The sequence below is a fragment of the Microtus ochrogaster genome, chromosome 2 (genome assembly GCF_000317375.1).
Source record: "Microtus ochrogaster isolate Prairie Vole_2 chromosome 2, MicOch1.0, whole genome shotgun sequence".
NCBI lineage: Eukaryota > Metazoa > Chordata > Mammalia > Rodentia > Cricetidae > Microtus > Microtus ochrogaster.
In genome coordinates, this window is record NC_022010.1 from 16,277,526 (window position 1) to 16,295,096 (window position 17,571).

The 17,571-nt window shown below is 42.9% G+C and overlaps 1 protein-coding gene across 2 annotated transcripts in view; it reads right to left on the reverse strand.

The window, feature by feature from the left end:
- Positions 1-17,571, reverse strand: part of Naa25 (N(alpha)-acetyltransferase 25, NatB auxiliary subunit) — a 55,772-nt gene that overhangs the window by 6,121 nt on the left and 32,080 nt on the right. For both annotated transcript variants that reach the window (XM_005344480.2, XM_026785031.1), the window contains exons 14-22: positions 16,422-16,602; positions 15,819-15,918; positions 11,936-12,087; positions 11,073-11,198; positions 7,575-7,818; positions 6,845-6,968; positions 5,656-5,721; positions 3,770-3,867; positions 2,475-2,585 (exon numbers count right to left, since the gene is read on the reverse strand). In XM_005344480.2, coding sequence (XP_005344537.1) covers positions 2,475-2,585; positions 3,770-3,867; positions 5,656-5,721; positions 6,845-6,968; positions 7,575-7,818; positions 11,073-11,198; positions 11,936-12,087; positions 15,819-15,918; positions 16,422-16,602 — 1,202 coding nt within the window. The remainder of the gene's footprint in view (positions 1-2,474; positions 2,586-3,769; positions 3,868-5,655; positions 5,722-6,844; positions 6,969-7,574; positions 7,819-11,072; positions 11,199-11,935; positions 12,088-15,818; positions 15,919-16,421; positions 16,603-17,571) is intronic.

Sequence of the window (17,571 nt, forward strand, 5' to 3'; positions counted from 1 at the left end):
GAGAGAGAGAGAGAGAGAGAGAGAGAGAGAGAGAGAGAAAGAAAGAAAGAGAAAGAGAAAGGAGAAAGAGAGCCAGGCGTGGTGGCTCATACCTGTAATCTTAGCACCCGAGGTGGAGACAGAAAACTCAGGAGTTCAAATTGTCTAAATTACATATGCAATTCAAAGCCAGATCCTGATGCAACAAAAATAAGTACCAGAAGAAAGCTTAAGTAGCAATTTGTTTAAGCATGAAAAGGCCTTTCTAAACATGACACATAACTAGAAACCATTAAAAAAGACTATCCTCTCCACTCTCCAAAAACAGAAACCATTTACTGAATAAAAAAGACAGCGAGGGCCGGAGAGATGACTCATAAACTAAGAGCACGAGGTGCTCTTGCAGAGGACCCAGGTTAAGAGATTTCTAGTGGCTCACAACTCTATTTAAAGGAGATCTGATGTCCTCTTCTAGACTCTGTGGGGACCAGGTATCAAGTGGTGTACATGCAGCAAAACAACCACTCACTGAAAAAAACCTTTTTTAGAATCACTTGTGAAAAGAACAAACTGGATAACTCGTGCCCCTATAATAAAGTTGACACTAACAGTGTTATGAAGAAAGAGCTGTTCTCTAAAGGCTCAGCACCATATAGACTTGAGAACACACAAACCATATGGCCAGTGCGGGGGCAGGGTTATAAGGACACACTCGGTTCACTTCGGATCTAAGTCTAGATTCTAATAATTGCTCTACTTATAGTCAAGATATTATAATCCAACTACATATTCATCAAAAAATAAACTATAGTTTATTAAATATGGAGAAATGACCAAAAAAGAGATAAATCTATATTTGACATAAAGATAGCCTAATATCCTAATCAAATACAAAAACAAAACAGTCAAGTTATAGATTTTTATTTTTAAAAAAGTCTCATACAGCACAGCCTCTAACTCTCAATGTAGCCAAGGATGGCCTTGAATTCTTTCTTGCCCTCTCTGCCTCCACCAGCTGAGTGCTATGCTCAATCCCGACCTTCTGCATAGCAAGATCCTGACTTGCATTATCACTAACTTGTTAGCTGTGTTGTCACACAACTGAGACTATGGGTGATCTCTAGTCACATCTTCACATCTTCATGGGTTACTGTAATAATCAGAAAAACAACAATCCAGGTTTAGTGGCTCACACCTTTAATCCCAACACTTTGGAGGCGGAGGCAGATAAATCTCTTTGAGTTTGAGGCCAGCCTGGCCCATACAGTGAATTCAAGGAAAGCCAGGGCTATGGAGAGACCCTGCCACAAACAAATAAACGAGTATGCGAACGAATATACAAATAAAAAAAAACACACCTCAAAAGTCATAAGTACTGGGTGTATTCTAGGATTGTACATGATTATGAGGCTTACTTTATGTGGGGTTTGTTTGGGGTCTTCTATGTAGCTTTGGCTGCTAGTAACTCTATGTAAACTAAACAGACCTCAGACTTGCTGGGGGATTTCAAGAATGTATTGGCACAACAGTTCTGTAGGATGCCTGTGTGTGTACGCACTTGAGTATGTGAGCTACATGTCTGGGTATCCATGGACGCCAGAAGATGCTGTCTGATGCCCTAGAGCTAGACATGAAGAGGTTGTAAGCCATTTGGCATAGGTGCTGAGAATCAAATTCAGGTTCTGTGGAAGCGCAGCAAGCTCTCCTAACCACTGAGCCAGCTCCCAAGCCCCATGTCTATTTTTAATCACAAAAGGAAAGAACCACCTCTGCAATGAACCAGGGAGACACTTCCTTCATCCAATACTAAAATCTCAAGAATGGGACACAACATTTAATGATTTAATGAACTAAAAAGGCAGTGCTCATGTCTAACCTAAATTTCTGCATGTATCTAGGAAATACTAAGACTCAATAGTGTGAATGTTGACATACACATGCCTTCACTCTTCAAAAACAGACAAAAGAATAAGCACTATTCAGATGCAAGGAGGGTAGAGAGATAGCAACTAACAGCAGCATCACAGGAATCCAGCACTTTGTAAAGGAATAGCAAGGTCCTAGTTGGGAAGAATGGGTACTCTCAACTCTCAAGCCTTCCAAGAACATGCATAGGTTTCCTTTGAGCACCTTGGGTACACAGCTCAGTGTCCTGAGCTTGTAGTATTCTTTCAGATGGATCAACTGACAAGACAGCAAATGTGGCCAAGGATCAGGAAGCGGTGACCTTCATGGAGACATTAGCCTCTCCCTGTTACTGTGAGGATGTAACTGGGGAAAGAGCTCTCAGGAGATTGAGGCAGGAAAGACTGTCTCAAAACCAACAAACACTTATAGACCCAAGTACTGGGAAGACTGATAATCCAAAGTCAAGACAAGGCTAGGCAACAGAGTAAGGTCCTTTCAGAAAAAACTGTGGGAGAAAAGGTGCCTCCAGAGCCCTGAACTTGCACAGCATGAAGACAAAGGGGAAGGAAAGGCAGCCGAGTTATTACCATGACGATGCTGGTCTCTTTTTTCTTCTTTTTCTTTTTCTGTATATTTAATTTGTATGGTCGCAGGACACTCTCACAGTAACTGGATACCCAAAGGATGATAGAGATTGTCTGAAAGAGGAAATGTACAAATTAGTCAGTATGGATTACAGTAAAGTATGGAAACAGCAGCTAGAGACAGACATGGCAACTGACAATTCTACAGAAGACCACCAGACACCATGGAGATGAGAAAAGCCAACCAGGACTGAAAACTGTCTGTGAGGCAGAATGAACCTTTCTTCTTCTGAAGATGTGCCCTCATGCTACCTAGCCTCCTTATCCTTCCTGCCAGTTCTCATCTGCTAGACTCCATTGCACTTCACCTCTCTGCATGTTCCTTTGCTAAGTGTGACATCTACATACTCCCCAGGGCATGGGACCCCAGGACTCTACACAAGCAATCACTGGGACTCAACAGCGAACCTGGGAGTCCTCAGCTGGAAACACACAATTGAGCATTCAGTTAGCTTCTGTTCCACAGTGTGGACCATGTGTGTGCTCAGTAACCACTGAGCACTTGCTGAGTAGCCCCTAGGCTCTCACCAGTCACCAGAGCAGAGCATACAGCCTTCAGGAAGCTGCAGGCCACAGGAAAAAGGGAGAGATGGGTTTAAAAAAAAAAAAAATGGGTATTGGATTTGGGAACATTCTACAGTTAAAAGTGCTGGCTGTTCTTGCAGAAGACCAGGGATCAATGCCCAGCACCCAATCACTGCCTGTGACTCCAGTTCCAAGGGATTCCATGCCCTCTGGCCTTCTGCAGGTACCTGTGCACAAGGTACACATATACACATATTAAAAAACAACAACAACAACAACAACAAAAAGAATCTGGTTAAAAATAAGAGTTTTGCTTCCAGGTATGTTGGCATGTGTCTATGACTCTAGCACTTGGGAAGCTGAAGCAGGGACTCAGAGTTTGAGATCAAGGTCAGTCTTGAACTAATACCCTGTTTCAAAAAAGCAAAATGGGAAGAAAGTTATACTTTATCTCCTCCAGACTCCAGAATGTTAGGTAATTAGTAAAACAGCTGGAGGAATGAACTAAAGAGCCAGAGGAAATGCGACAAACTAACTTTAGGGGAGTCTTTGAGAAGGAGACTGACACTCAGAAGCTGTCCCTAAGCACAAGGGATGAACCAGTTTAGAAAACAATGTGAAACTGCTTCTAGTGTCCCAGACAATCAGGTGAGAAAGGGTTAAGCGGCAGGTGTAAAGCACTGCCTATACCCCTCAGGAGGACGGAGACACACCTCGACAAAGAAGACCAGATTCTCTAGGACAGCAGGCTGTGTCTTCACATTACCATCTTTAACTTCTAAGAGCTCGCCTTTACACGTGCTGAAGACACCTGAGGGAGGAAACGGTTTTCTGCTTTTATTCTCCTTAACTTGCCATACATTTAGACACACAATGAAGAATCTGAAAATAACTGGTATAAAAACCAAAGCTAGATATATGGTGCAATACCTTTAATCTCAGCATGGTAAGAAGAGGCAGCAGGCAGATCTAAGTTCAAAGCCAGACTCGTACATACTAAATTCCAAGCTGCACTATCCAAACTGCCCAGAGCTAGAAAGTGAGACCCTCTCTCAAAAAACAAAAACAAAAATAAAAAATAAAAGCTACAATGGAATGGGACTGTAGGCAGCTTACCTGGCCAGCTCAAGATCCCAGAATCCATCCCTAGTACCACCACCACCACCAAAAAAAAAAAAAAAAAACCAAAAAAACTCCCCCCCCCCAAAAAAAGAAAAACAAATAAAGCACCCAAACAAAAAGTCCCAATGCATATAAAAAAAAAAATGTCTTAACAATGACTTGTTCTGGGCTGGAGAGATAGCTCAGAGGGTAAGAGCACTGGCTGCTCCCAGCAACCACATGGTGGCTCACAACCATCTGTAATAAGATCTGGTACTCTCCTCTGGTGTGTGGGCTTACATGGAGGCAGAATGCTGTATACATAAATAAATAAATCTTTAAAAAGAAAAAAAATGACTTATTCTGTAGTCTCCAAAATATAAAAAGTAGTCTTAAAAATGGTACATGCTAGGCATCTAGCCATCAGCTAAGAGATGTGGAATATAGGTTACCATAATGTGAAGACTCAGTGAGTGGTTTGGAAGAACACCCTGACCTGAAAGGGTAAGGCCACTGTAGGAGAGCATCTACATGGGGCTGGAGAGATTAATAAAGTACTTGGATCACCCAACAATCATATGAAAGTGAGGCACAGTAGTGAGCGCACATAGAAGAGTCTCTGGGGCTCACTGGCAGCTAGTCTAGGCAAATTCGTAAGCTCAAGTAAGTGGCCTTGCCTCAGAAAGCATGGTGAGATGGATACTCAACTTTAACCCCCACACACCCAGACACCATTAACACGCATAAATCACCCATGGCAACTGAGTATTAAATCTATACCATTAATAGTCTGGTCAACTGGGCCATAGCCACTTGCATCCCAACTTCTAACAGTTTTCAAGTACTTCTGTTGTAAATTTAACTTTAAGGCATGGTGCTGTTGCATGCCTGTAATCCCAGCACTCAAAAGGGAGAACGCAGGAGGATCACAAAGCCAAAACCATCCTGGATTGCAGAGTGAGTATGAGACAAGCCTGGAATACACATGATGCCCATCTCAAACACTTAAAAACAAACAACTGTTAGTTTTGAATAGTGAAAATTTAGTTTTTTAAGGTTCCAAAAATATGAGCCGGGCCGGGCGATGGTGGCACACGCCTTTAATATAAGCACTTGGGAGGCAGAGGCAGGCGGATTTCCGTGAGTTATAGACTAGCCTGATCTACAAGAGCTAGTACCGGGACAGCTAGGATTGTTACACAGAGAAACTCTTGTCTCAAAAAAACAAAACAAAAAAGAAGATTACAAAAAAATGTCAGGCAGTGGTGGTGCATGCCTTTAATCCCAGCATCGGCAAGTGAATCTCTGTGAGTTCAGTCTGGTCTCAGAGCGAGTTCCAGGACAGCCAGGGCTACACTGAGAAACCTCAACTCAAAAAAAATTTAAAAAGAAAAAAGCTTATTATTTCCAAATCTTTGCATGTGTTTATATTATTTTTAAACACTGAGCTACTTTCAGACATGCAGGCCCAATTCAGGAATCTGCAGTCAGAACTTACCTTTCAATAGTTCTAGTAAAGCTGCAAGACTATTTTCTATTCGTTCCTGTATATCCAGTGTACCCTCTAAAATTGAAAAACAAACAACAACCAACATTCATTTTTGTAGAAAGACAAAGAAGCAGATTGGGCATGACTGCACATAGCTGTGATCTCAGCACCCAAGACACTGAGGCAGCAGAATTGAGTTCAAGGCCAGCCCACAAGCTATGGTGAAAACACCACTGGGCTGGAAAAGGTATTTGTTATCAAGCTTCCGGACCTGAATTTGACTCCTGGGACCCACATGGTAGGAGAAAACGGACTCCTATAAGTTGTCCGGTGACCTCTCCGTGAACGCTGCGTCACATCCATATCTGCACACTCACACACAATAAACAACAATAGAAGGTCTGGAGAGAGGGCTTAGGGCTGAGAGAAGTACATACAATCTCTCTCTTACAGAGAACCTGAGTTCAGTTCCTGGCACTCATTTCAGAAGGCTCACAACAGCTGTAACTCCAACTCCAGGGAAACTGATAACTCTGGTCTCTACAGGCACCTGCCATAACGTACATACCCCAACACACATAATTAAAAGCTGGGGCTGAAAAGATGATTCAGTAGTCAAGAGTACTGGCTGCTCTTGCAGAACCAGGTTCAATCCCCAGCACTTAGTGACTCACAACTGTTACTGCAGTTTCAGGAGATCCTCCCACACACACTTCTGGTGTCTGAGGGCACCAGGCACACATGATGCACAGAAACGCACACAAATGCACACAAGTAAAACACCCATATGCAGAAAATAATAAAGTAAAAACTTAAAGTAATAAGAATTCTAAAAAGTAATGGCAAACTCAGATCAACAACCAAGTCATGATAAGGGCCTTTTCCTCCTGAAAACAGCATGCATGTAATCCCACTACTGAAAGACAGGTATGGCCAAGGGGTTGGCAGAACAGTGAAGGGAAGAGGGACAATGATTGCTCCTCTAAGAACTATCTCAGGCTCTCTAGTAGGACTGGTCAGTTGTGTTCCAAATGCTGCAGATCTATCAGCTCTGAAGGAAGCCTAAGGGTGGGGGCTCAGCCTATGGTTATTTTTGATCTCCCATAAATTTAGAATCTCAGTAACATTTCAATATTTATTCACTTATTATAATTTTTAATGATAAGAGTCTAATTAACACACGCCTGTGCACACTTACCTAAACCACTGGTATCGAGCTCATAGACATCATTGACAAGGTGAAAGGAGCGGACCAGGCACTGACAGCAGCCAGAACTAAAGAACCTGCCCATCCTGGTGGGGACAGGCCCAAGGAAAGGATACTGAAAAAAAGAGGAAAAATCATACCCTTAATTCGCAAAAAGTGTGAAAACAGGACTTGTTTGGATAAAACGTAATAAAAATTCATTAATAAGAAAACTAGTAACCAACTCCCACAATTAACAGCAAAAGGCCATGTGTATTAGTAGAGCATGGTGGTGTGTGCCTGTAGTCCCAATACTGAGGCAGAAAGACTTGAAATTAAAGGCCACCCGGAACTATACACCAAAACCCCATCTCAAAAAAAGAAAAACAGCCGGGCGGTGGTGGCGCACGCCTTTAATCCCAGAACTCAGGAGGCAGAGGCAGGCGGATCTCTGTGAGTTCGAGACCAGCCTGGTCTACAAGAGCTAGTTCCAGGACAGTCTCCAAAACCAGAGAAACCCTGTCTCAAAAAACCAAAAAAAAAAAAAAAAAAAAAACCTCAAAATGTTATTTTGCTTTTCCTGACTTATGAGTCTAGACAGAGCAAAACCCTGAAATGGCTCAAGACCATTAAATCCTTTCTCACAGTGCCACAAATTGAACAAAATGTGCTCTTCATTATGCATTAAAAGACAATTGCTGAAATAATTATTGAGCCTCTGACAGCAAATACTAGTTGATACCTGAATTTCCTTCTCAATAAATCGCTTCCCCGTCTCCACGGCCACTTCTAGCTGTTGGAGGAGCAAACGAAGAATGTCAATCCGGGAGGATACACCATTCTCCGAGGTCTTCTCTGAGTTCTTTGGCTCCACAGGGTGGGTAAGATTTGGAAGTCCACTGATCAGTCTCAACGTTAAGGTGCGAATTCTTAACCACATGGTCTCCTCCTCCAAGGAGAGTTTCTTATGCTCTTCAGAAACATTCCTTAAACAAAAACATCCCCAGACCATCCATTTTATTCAGCCTGTTGCCTTCAAAGCTTTGAGCATTTGCTTTCACCCATCAAGAAACCTCAGTACAATTTCTGCTTCAGGCCAAACATCTGATTGCTGCCTGCTTCACCAGGTAAGCTGGCCATGGCAACCTTACCAACAGGCCATCTCCCCACTCGGAGTATCTGCTCTGATTAAAACACGAGTGACACAAAAAAGCTGAAATGCCAGAAAAACAAGTGGTAATAAAGAACCCAGCTACCCAAACACTCAAGAGTCCACAAACTCACACAAACCCCTTCAGACTTCTCTATACAAAAGTTATATAAGTATATAACCTGTACTGGGACTCAATTTGTTGGCACAGAATATCCTTACCATTTGCAAGTTGTATTCCAAATAGCACCAAAAAAATTACATATATGCAAACACATATATTATACATGTATTTGGTAATATATATATATGAGGCAGGGTCCTGCTAAATCCACCTGTCTGTCTTTCTAAGTGCTGGGATTAAAGGCATAGATGGCCAACCCAACTGATTTGTACTACTTTTGTACTGTATTTATTTAATGGCAGAGGATCTATTTGCAAGGATAGCCTTCAACTGATGCCTGACAGCTTGTACTCTAATCATCACTTAACAAGAGCAGCTCCTGTGGCCAGACTATAAGAACACACCACTTGTGTTCACTTGTGGTGAACATCTTTTCTACTGGAAGCCTGGAACCTTGGAGCATGCTGAACAGGGTATGATGTAGCCAGCTGCTAAAAACCTTGGACACTGAGCATCCAGCTGCCCTAAGCAGAAACAGCACAAACTGTGTGATGGCACCATTTCTCTCCTAGATAATGACCCCCCAAGTGGAGGAAGGAGAAATCAGTGTCCCAGGCTGGGCCTATCCTACCATGTAGCTTTGGCTGGGATGAACCTTAGTGCTGCAGTACAGCAACTACAGTCTTTCTGCCAGTTTACTCGGTGAGTTGTGGCAACCTACAAATCAGTATTCAAAGCCCTCTCATACAGGGCTTACATGCCTATGCACTAGCTTCCTACTACAGACCCTAAAGTAAATATGCTGCATTTTAAGTACTGAAATAGATTATCAATTCCGTATAAATTTTACATGTCAATTAAAAACAAGGCAATAATCATGTTCCCACACAGCCAATGTTGACCACAGATGTTCATCCCTAGAAAACAAGTCCTGGCGGTAGTGAGCCTCACCTAAGTAGTTCCTAGTTGCTGATTTTGCTCACTATGAACTCTTTAAAGGAGGTCACTACAAATGAAGAAATGTGTATTTAATATTTAATTTTTTTTTTTTGAGTTAGGGTCTCTTACAGCCAAACTTGCTATATATTCAAAGATAACCTTGTACTTCTGATCCTTCTACATCCCTGCCTCTCAAGTTCTGGGATCCAGCAGTATGCCACCACATCAGGATCTATGCCTTACTATCGTCTAGTGAATCCCATTCCAACCTCTTCACAACTTTTGTGGGTACAACTCCTTATATTCCTTTAAAAAAAAAAAACCTTTTAATTTCCATGCCTATACTGGAGAGGGCAGTGGGTTCCCTGTACTACTACTACCTCCCTTCATACCATGTCTCCTTGGACTGTCACCCTTTGAGCTGCCTTGCTTATCTTTATGCTCCAGCTCCAATTCCAGGGCCCAATGTGGTAGGCACACTGTGTTTGTGGAATTGGGAGCCCTGCCTGTGGCTTCTGTCACTATTTACCCTTCCTCTTTACATACTTTATGCATGCACGTGGAGGCCAGAAAATGGTTTTCTTCTCCACCAGGAAGGTCCCAAGAATTGAACTCAGGTTGATGGCAAGTCCCTTTAACCACCGAGCTATCTTGTTGGCCCCCCTCATCCCTCTGAAGACAGGACATAAAGGCTAGCAATCTGAAGTACGCTCAAGAGTATGGCAAATGCAGCTCTTCTAGTGGCTGAGAAGTTGTTTTTCAAAGAATCACAGGATGGTCTTGTGATTATCTCATTGACATAGGGCTTGAACACGCTGTGTAGCTGGGGATGACCTTGAACTCCTGATTCACCTGCCTCTTAAGAACTGGAATCACAGACAGGTATAAACCAGCAAGGCAGGCTCTCGGAAAGATTTTAAACCAAACTGTTGGTTATTCAGCAGATAAACTAGATCCAGAGAGTTTACTGTCCAGGCCACAATTAGTCACAAAGGGAGCACAGTTGTCACCCCACTACTCTGGACTGCTAACAGTTTTTTCGGCACTCAAAAACACAGGGCGTTCATTTGACCTCTTCACAGGGATATGATCAGAGAGATGCTGAGAAGCCATCTGAGAGAAGCAACAGGACATGAAGCTTGGCGAATTAAGTTAGGGAACAGCAAAGGGGACAGTAAATAGACACTATGGTACATTCACTAATTTTTCTCTGTCTGGGGTTCTCCCTTTTTCCACTCACTATCACCAGTGAGAAACCTGAGTGCCCGAGTACACACCAGAAGTCTGCATCTTCACCTTCACCTCAGTAGCCACAAGTCCAGAGTAAGGTGTCAGCTCTAAAACGTACATGAGAAATAGGCAGAGCAGAGGGCTGGCTCAACGTGTTGCTGAGTGGGCAGAGGGCAGCACATGATTTGTCCTTCAGTTTTTTGACTTGCCAGGGCTATTCATGTTTGCATGTGGCTTAGAATAGAACACCAATTAAGAATTTTTAAGTTATTTTTTTTCCCTGAAACAAAATCATACTGTGTAGCCCTGGCTGTCCTAAAACTGATTGGCCTCAGAGTTCTGCTACCTCTGCCTCCAGGTGTGAACAACACCTGGCTAATAAACACTGATATGATTACAACCTTTTGTACTGTTAAAAAGAAATAAGTAATTCTGTATACAAATACCACATATATGCACAAACACATGTACATGTGCACGTGTGCACACACACACCCCTGCCATAACCCTTTAGAACCTAAGGGAGATTACAAGCCTCTATGAACTGCTAGAAAAGCCAATATCACATAAAAATATTTTCTACCTTCCTCTCAGATGACTAGGGAACTGCATCCTGCACCTTGAATCACCTGAAAGTCATACATGGCATGAACAGACCTAAACTTAGCAGGCCCAGTACTGGGGTGGGATGTGCTGTGCACTTGTGCTCCAACAATGAACATGTATATTTGTGTAAAAAAGAAATTTTTAAAAAGTTTTAGATGCACGCTGACTCTTCAGAGCTGAGCTCCTCATACCTGTCCTTTGGATCCCAGCTAAAGAAAACATCCAAGTCTCTGTTGTCTCGCAAATCTTCCCATGGAACATCATCTTCCTCTGGCCTCAGGTTCATCGATTTGATACTTTCTGCCAAGCTAGTTGATCTGTAATACAGAAAGTTTGCTTTGACTGTCCCTGTGCATATGTGCACGCATGTGTTATATGTTGCACATGCAAAAAGACTGTGTCACTGTGTATGCCTGGGGTGACCAGAGGTTTACATCAGATGTCCTACTCTGTTTGTCTCTATTTTGTTTTGGAAGATAGATATCTCACCAAACCTGGACCTCACCGATTGCCTGGCTGGCCAGTGAATCTCAAGGATCCTTCTGCCAGCACTGGGCCTCCTGGCTGGGATTACAGGCATGCACGGCCACGCTAGACTTTTTACTTGGATGTTGGGGATTGGAACTCCAGAGCTATTTATCTCCCCAGCCCTAAGGTCTTATTTCTATAACAATATAATTATGACAACATTAGCTAGGACTTTCTTTTACTGGAAAGAGAGAAAGGTTTTACATTAGAGAACAAGGTCTCATATAAGGTCAAATAGAACTGAGACAAGTTATGACAGCAAGCAAAAGATTTTTGGAGTTCAGCAGAATACAGTGGACAAGTACCTGCCCTGTTCCTGAAGCCTATCTAGAGAGGAAGGGGAAGCTCTACTGGATCTGAGATAGTCTCAGCCCTCCAGCATTCTCCATGACAGGGTCAAAGCTCTGTGTCTCCATTTGCAGCTTCTTCTCTTCTCATCCTCCATTTACCATTAACTCAGCTACTGACAACTAAGACCATCTGATCTGGCCCCTTGGTCCCACTTGGCCTCTCATCACATACTTACATGTTTGCTTCAAGAAGAAGGTCTAAGAGCATCCGTTCAGTGCGTACTTGTGCAAAGTGGAGAGAATTATTCAGCCTGTTCCTAAAAGCGATAAACTCTGGAATCTTCTCAAATGCACCGTATTTGTACGCTTGAATAATGTATTCTGAGGTCTGAGAAGGAAAGACACCACTTTGGTATAAATACTCACACAGGTCAGCCAATGTAAGCAAAGCTTGCCAGCCAACTAAATATTCAAACTACAACCAAGGCTCTGGTCCAGGCTCAGAAGGTCTGGCCACACAGCGCAGTCCCAGCCATGAATGAATAACACTACTTTTATTTCCTTCTGTAGATGAGTCAAATGTCTCCTCCACTACAATGCTAGCCTGAGGTGGCTACAGCCATCTCCAGCCATGTATTAGCACTCATGTCATTCATGACAGCAGGACTTAGAGGATGTTCTATCACAACAGCCAAAAATTTGGCAAATGCCATTCTGGAATGGAGCTTATGTATCCTACAATCCTAACACAAACTATGCTCTGTAGAAAGCATTCAAAGGTGCCATAACTACACAGGCATACCCCATGGGTCCCAAATGAAACCCTCTCCTTCAGAAAGAGACTGCTCCTTGGGTGGTTCTTTCTCAATACGGTACCAGACACAAGGCAGGTAAGTTTCTCAGAAGTACAGAAGACACCAAACAACGAGACCCATCAACAGGAATGCCATCTACTCTGAGGAAGATGTCAAGAACCAAGATTCCTGAGCACACAAAACTGCTAGAAATCACCATAGACAACTAAGGGAAGGCAGCGCTCACAAGTGTATTTTAGTTACAGATTAAAATCATCAGATGAAATGCTGCAGAACAAAGGCAGGACAAAGAATTCTTCATGAAGTACTGGTGCAACAGAAGCAAATCTCAGGGAAGAACATTTCACAAAGTGGGTCAAAGCCACCAGGATCAGAAAAGAGATCAGCCGTGTGGGCCAAGGAAGTGTTTAGCTCAAAGCTGATGTCTGCCTCAAGACACTTTCTGGAAAGCCAGTCTTTTGCCTAGCCTTAGTTTGCTTGCTCTGCCCCCATTTCCACTATGCCTGAGTAATTTGCCCAGTAGAAAAATAGGCCAATAGTCAACAACATACCCTCTGATACACAGCCTCGCAGGGTTCATTTCAGGCCGTGGGGTTGCACCACGGGCGCTAAGTCAACTGCTTTCGATGCGGCTTTTAAACCCCCAGGGGACACCTCGGCCAGCTGTTTGCCTGCAGTATCTGGAGAGATTAAAGACGGACGGACACAAGAAAATTAAAAAGATTACGTGTGATCCTGTGGGTTTAGGATTACCTGCCAGCTTGACTGAGGACAACTGCATGCCCCATCAAGAGGCCCACACTTATCACATCCTTCTCTCCTACAGTCCCCAACTTAGAAGACGTTGGCTGCTGACCCTTGAAATGGGAACCTACAGCTTGACAACACTTCCAACAATTCAGGATAGAAATAGGACCTGGGGTGGTTCTAGACAGAATTTAGTTCCAACATGAGACCCAGCCTTCCCTCAGTGGGAGCCTCAGTGTCTAAGTGGCCCATGGAACTTCACTTGTGAAAAAGACAACAGCTTTTCAAAGAGAGAAACAAGGGGCAACCAGGAGTTAAGTATAGTTTGTAACAAGCCAGGAACAGCTGCAGTTTGTCCATCTGCCTGATAGTCCTTAAATGCCACAGTAAAGTGACTCTGCAGAGCTAGCCAAGGGCCCAGGGAGTAGTACCAGGAGGTTGAGAACATCACTGATGAGGCCTTGTGCCTCGTGGAACGCACCCAAACCAGAAGTCAAACACACACTAAAGACTACTGACCAAAGTGTGCATCCACAGCTACTGCCATTCATTTGTGCACCAACGAGGCTAATTAGATGCCCAAAAGGCCATTGAAATGAACCCGAGTGGCTGTGAAAATTAGTAAAATACATGGGTATCAGACCTTTAAAAATGACCTTTATTAATACCTAAATCATAGATTTCAAAAAGAACTTTAAAAAGATTTTTATTATTTTTATTTCTGTGATGTGTGTTTGGGCAGATCCCCTGGATCTAGAGTTACAAATGGTCACGATCTGCCTGATGTAGACTCAGGCCCACTGCAAGTCAAGCAAGTTCTTCACCACTGTGCCATGTCTCTGTCACCAAAAAGCAAGCTTTTAAAACCATGAACATTTAAGTGACTTTTGACAGTGAGGAAACCTAACACTGATTCCCAAGTAAGATGACAACAGACAGACATCCAAAGATAATTTTCATCCCACAGCACAAAGCCCCTGTACAACAGAGTGTTTGCTATTGAAAAGTGCTAAGTTGAAGAATTAGAAATGAAATACCTTAGCCGCCTAAGAGAAAAAGCACTTGGTACATCCCCAAAACCAAAGAATGAAAGCTGCAAAACATGGAGTTTGGGTTTTGCAGAGATAACAGGTGCAGGGTTCCATTTCCTTACTGGGGACACAGGCACAGCTGCCTCAGGTCAGGTTAGAATGGTTATAAGTGGCAATGGTATAAACTCAAGAAAGGGACTGTTACTCCCTGATCAATAAGATGCTAACCATTTATCAGGCTCAATATCATGCACATTTAGCTGCATAAATCAGCTATTCAATGATTCATAATCAACTATTAGCAAAACACTGACCCCTCTGAGGACAGGCAAGAAGATAGAGAGGGAGTTTAGAGCCAGCCTCACCTATACTGCAAGGCCCTGTCTCAAATTTTAAGTCTTTAGTAAATGAAATATCTTTAACCTCTTCCTTATAAATATAGGAAGAAGAGATAAAATGAGACTTGAGGAAACAGTTTTCAAAAACTGTAAATTCCTTGAAAAAAAGAGGAGGGTAATCATAGATTCACTCAAATGATAGTTACAGCGGGCATTTAACCCAGTGTCTGAGACAAGGTTTCTGCTTCTATGCCAAGCTGGCACCTTGAAAGCAACAGGCTTAGATGCAGATACCCTCTTCTCTCTCATCAGGAAGAAAGTCTCCACAGATACCAATCCCTTCCGTTGATGGTGAGGGCTGAGACAGAGGGGTTAGCCTTCTCCGGAACTGGAGTTGTCCTCTGCTACAGCACACCTACAACTCAAAGCACAGACTACTCAGAAGCGCCTCTACCCTACTTCTCTAGTCTCCAAAACACCTCTCAAGAAACAAGTGGAAGACAGGAGTGACTTTAAAGCAAAGGACTCAAGAGTATTGTCAAGATAAATCTCAGATGGTGACTTCCTCAAAAAACTCAGTATCAAGAGACCAAAAAAATGGAAAGCTACAGGCTGAGGCTGTCATAGCCAAACTCCAGGAAGTAAGGCTTAGCCACCACACAGGAAGGACAGCAGCAAGGGCCACTCTAACAACACACCTTCTCTGAACACAAGCTCCCGGACAGTTTTGCAAACCATCAGCTGAGAGCACCTGGATGCCCTGAGCCTTTCTTTAACCCAATGAGCACAAGTGAGCAGCAGGGTGAGTGTGCGCAGTCCACCTCACCTCCAAGGCAGCTCTAACTCACTGCTCCTTAAATGTAGTGGGGGTGGCTGTTGGTTGGTACCTCTTGCTTCTAATCTTGAAAAGTTTCTGAATAGCATTTGAAACAAAGCTGGCAGACAAAAGACTTCTTAGTCTCTTAATGCCCAGTTAGGAATGTAAACTTCCAAAAATTCAATTATATGCATGCACACTGAACAAATGCAAATAGCTCTACATATGGTCTAAGATGGTTAAACTCAGCTTAAGGGCACCTGCCAGCAATAGAGCATGGTGTCATGTGATATGCATATTGTGACCCTAGGGAGTGCACTCTGAACCATGTCAATCAGCAGTAAATTACAGCACCAATGGATTTCACTTACATCTTTCTGGTTGGAGTGGAAAAACCTGAGTGCGAAGTTACAGGACTGGGAGGCAGCAGCGTACTGACCCAAGGATGCAGCATATCGGGTCAGAAGATAGCTAGGTAGGAAGGAAAGAAAAAACATGTCACAGTTACCTCATTCTACTGTCAAAATATTAAGTACCAAGAAAGAGCAGGGCATAAAAGAAATCAAACAAAAAACACTGCCAGTGGAATGATCTAGTTCATAGGATCAAATTAAAAGAAAATGAACAGAGTTCTTTCTTTACACCTGACAGTAAGAGAAACATAAAGCTGATCAGAGAACATGGTGTTCTCTTCCTAAATGTAAATAGAAAATGCCCATTAGTAATTGCATAGCATAGCCAAAACTCAAACTCAAAGGGTACTTTGGGTCAGTGCCAACAACAGGGAGAAGTAGCAACTTCAAAATAGAGTGTGCATGATTGAAGCTGTAAACTCTGTAATGCTTGGAGATATAAGTCCCTCGTGCTTTGCAGAGGGTCACAGTAGTGACTGGTGTCTAGAGTGCTGTTTTGTTATCACCTATAAGTGAGCTTCCTAGGCTGTCTGCACAGTATTCAGAGTATATACTACCAACCCAATGGTGTCGTGCTGGATATGCTTAGCATCAAGGCTGGAGTAAAGATCCACCACTGGCTCAAATGCACCCAGCATGCAGTAGATTCGAACAAGCAGCAATTTGAACTGAGCATTGGATGGGCTATGGGTTAAGCCTTCTTCTAGCAGAGTCAGGGCCTGCCACACAGCAGTCTCCTCACCTAGAATCAAAACACATCATTATCCACTCATCTTTAGGGAACCTGCCAAAATCAATCACCTGCCTTAGTCTTTGAATAATTTTGGATGCATACAAATTTTAGATGCAGACCTGCAATCAAAACAGGGGATTTCCTTGATCACAAAGCCCTTCAATAGTTCTATCAGTAATTAAATACAGCTGTGCAAGAAGACGACGTGTAGATCTAGAGAGGGAAATCATGGAACCTCACAGAATCTTAGATTCTGAGAAGAGAGGGACTTAGAAGAACTAGAATCTGCTAGATGCCCCCACCCCTGCAGCATTGTCCCAAGACCCTACAAGTTATCATTTTTATTCCATACAAAATCCTACTAAAAATATTACATTTGAGGGGGCTGGAGAGATGGCTCAGTGGTTAAGAGCACTGGCTGCTCTTCCAGAGGACCTGAGTTCAATTCCCAGCAACCACATGATGGCTTGCAACCAATTGTAATGAGATCTGGCGCCCTCCTCTGGCATGCAGGCATACATGAAGGCAGAATGTTGTATACATAATAAATAAATAAATAAATCTTTTTAAAAAATATTACATTTGATACTGTAAAAAAAAAAACAAAACAAAAAACTGCTATTAGGACTAGAGAGATGGCTCAGCAAATAAAAGTGCTTGCTGCCAAAGCCTGCAGCTGAGATCAATCCCTGGGTCCCACAGGGTAGAAAGAGATTAGAAATGACTCTGGCAAGTTGTCTTCTGACAAATGACTCATGGAACATCTGTGTCCACATGACACACATAAACACACACGGAATTTAATTAAAAAAATAAAGAAGCTTATGTGGTGGCGCACACCTTTAATCCTTAGCACATGAGAGGCAGAAGCAGGCCGCTCTCAGTTCTAGGGACAGTCTGGTCTAATATTGAGTTCTAGGCCAAGAAGCCGTGTGTGTGTGTGTGTGTGTGTGTGTGTGTGTGTGTGTGTGTGTGTGT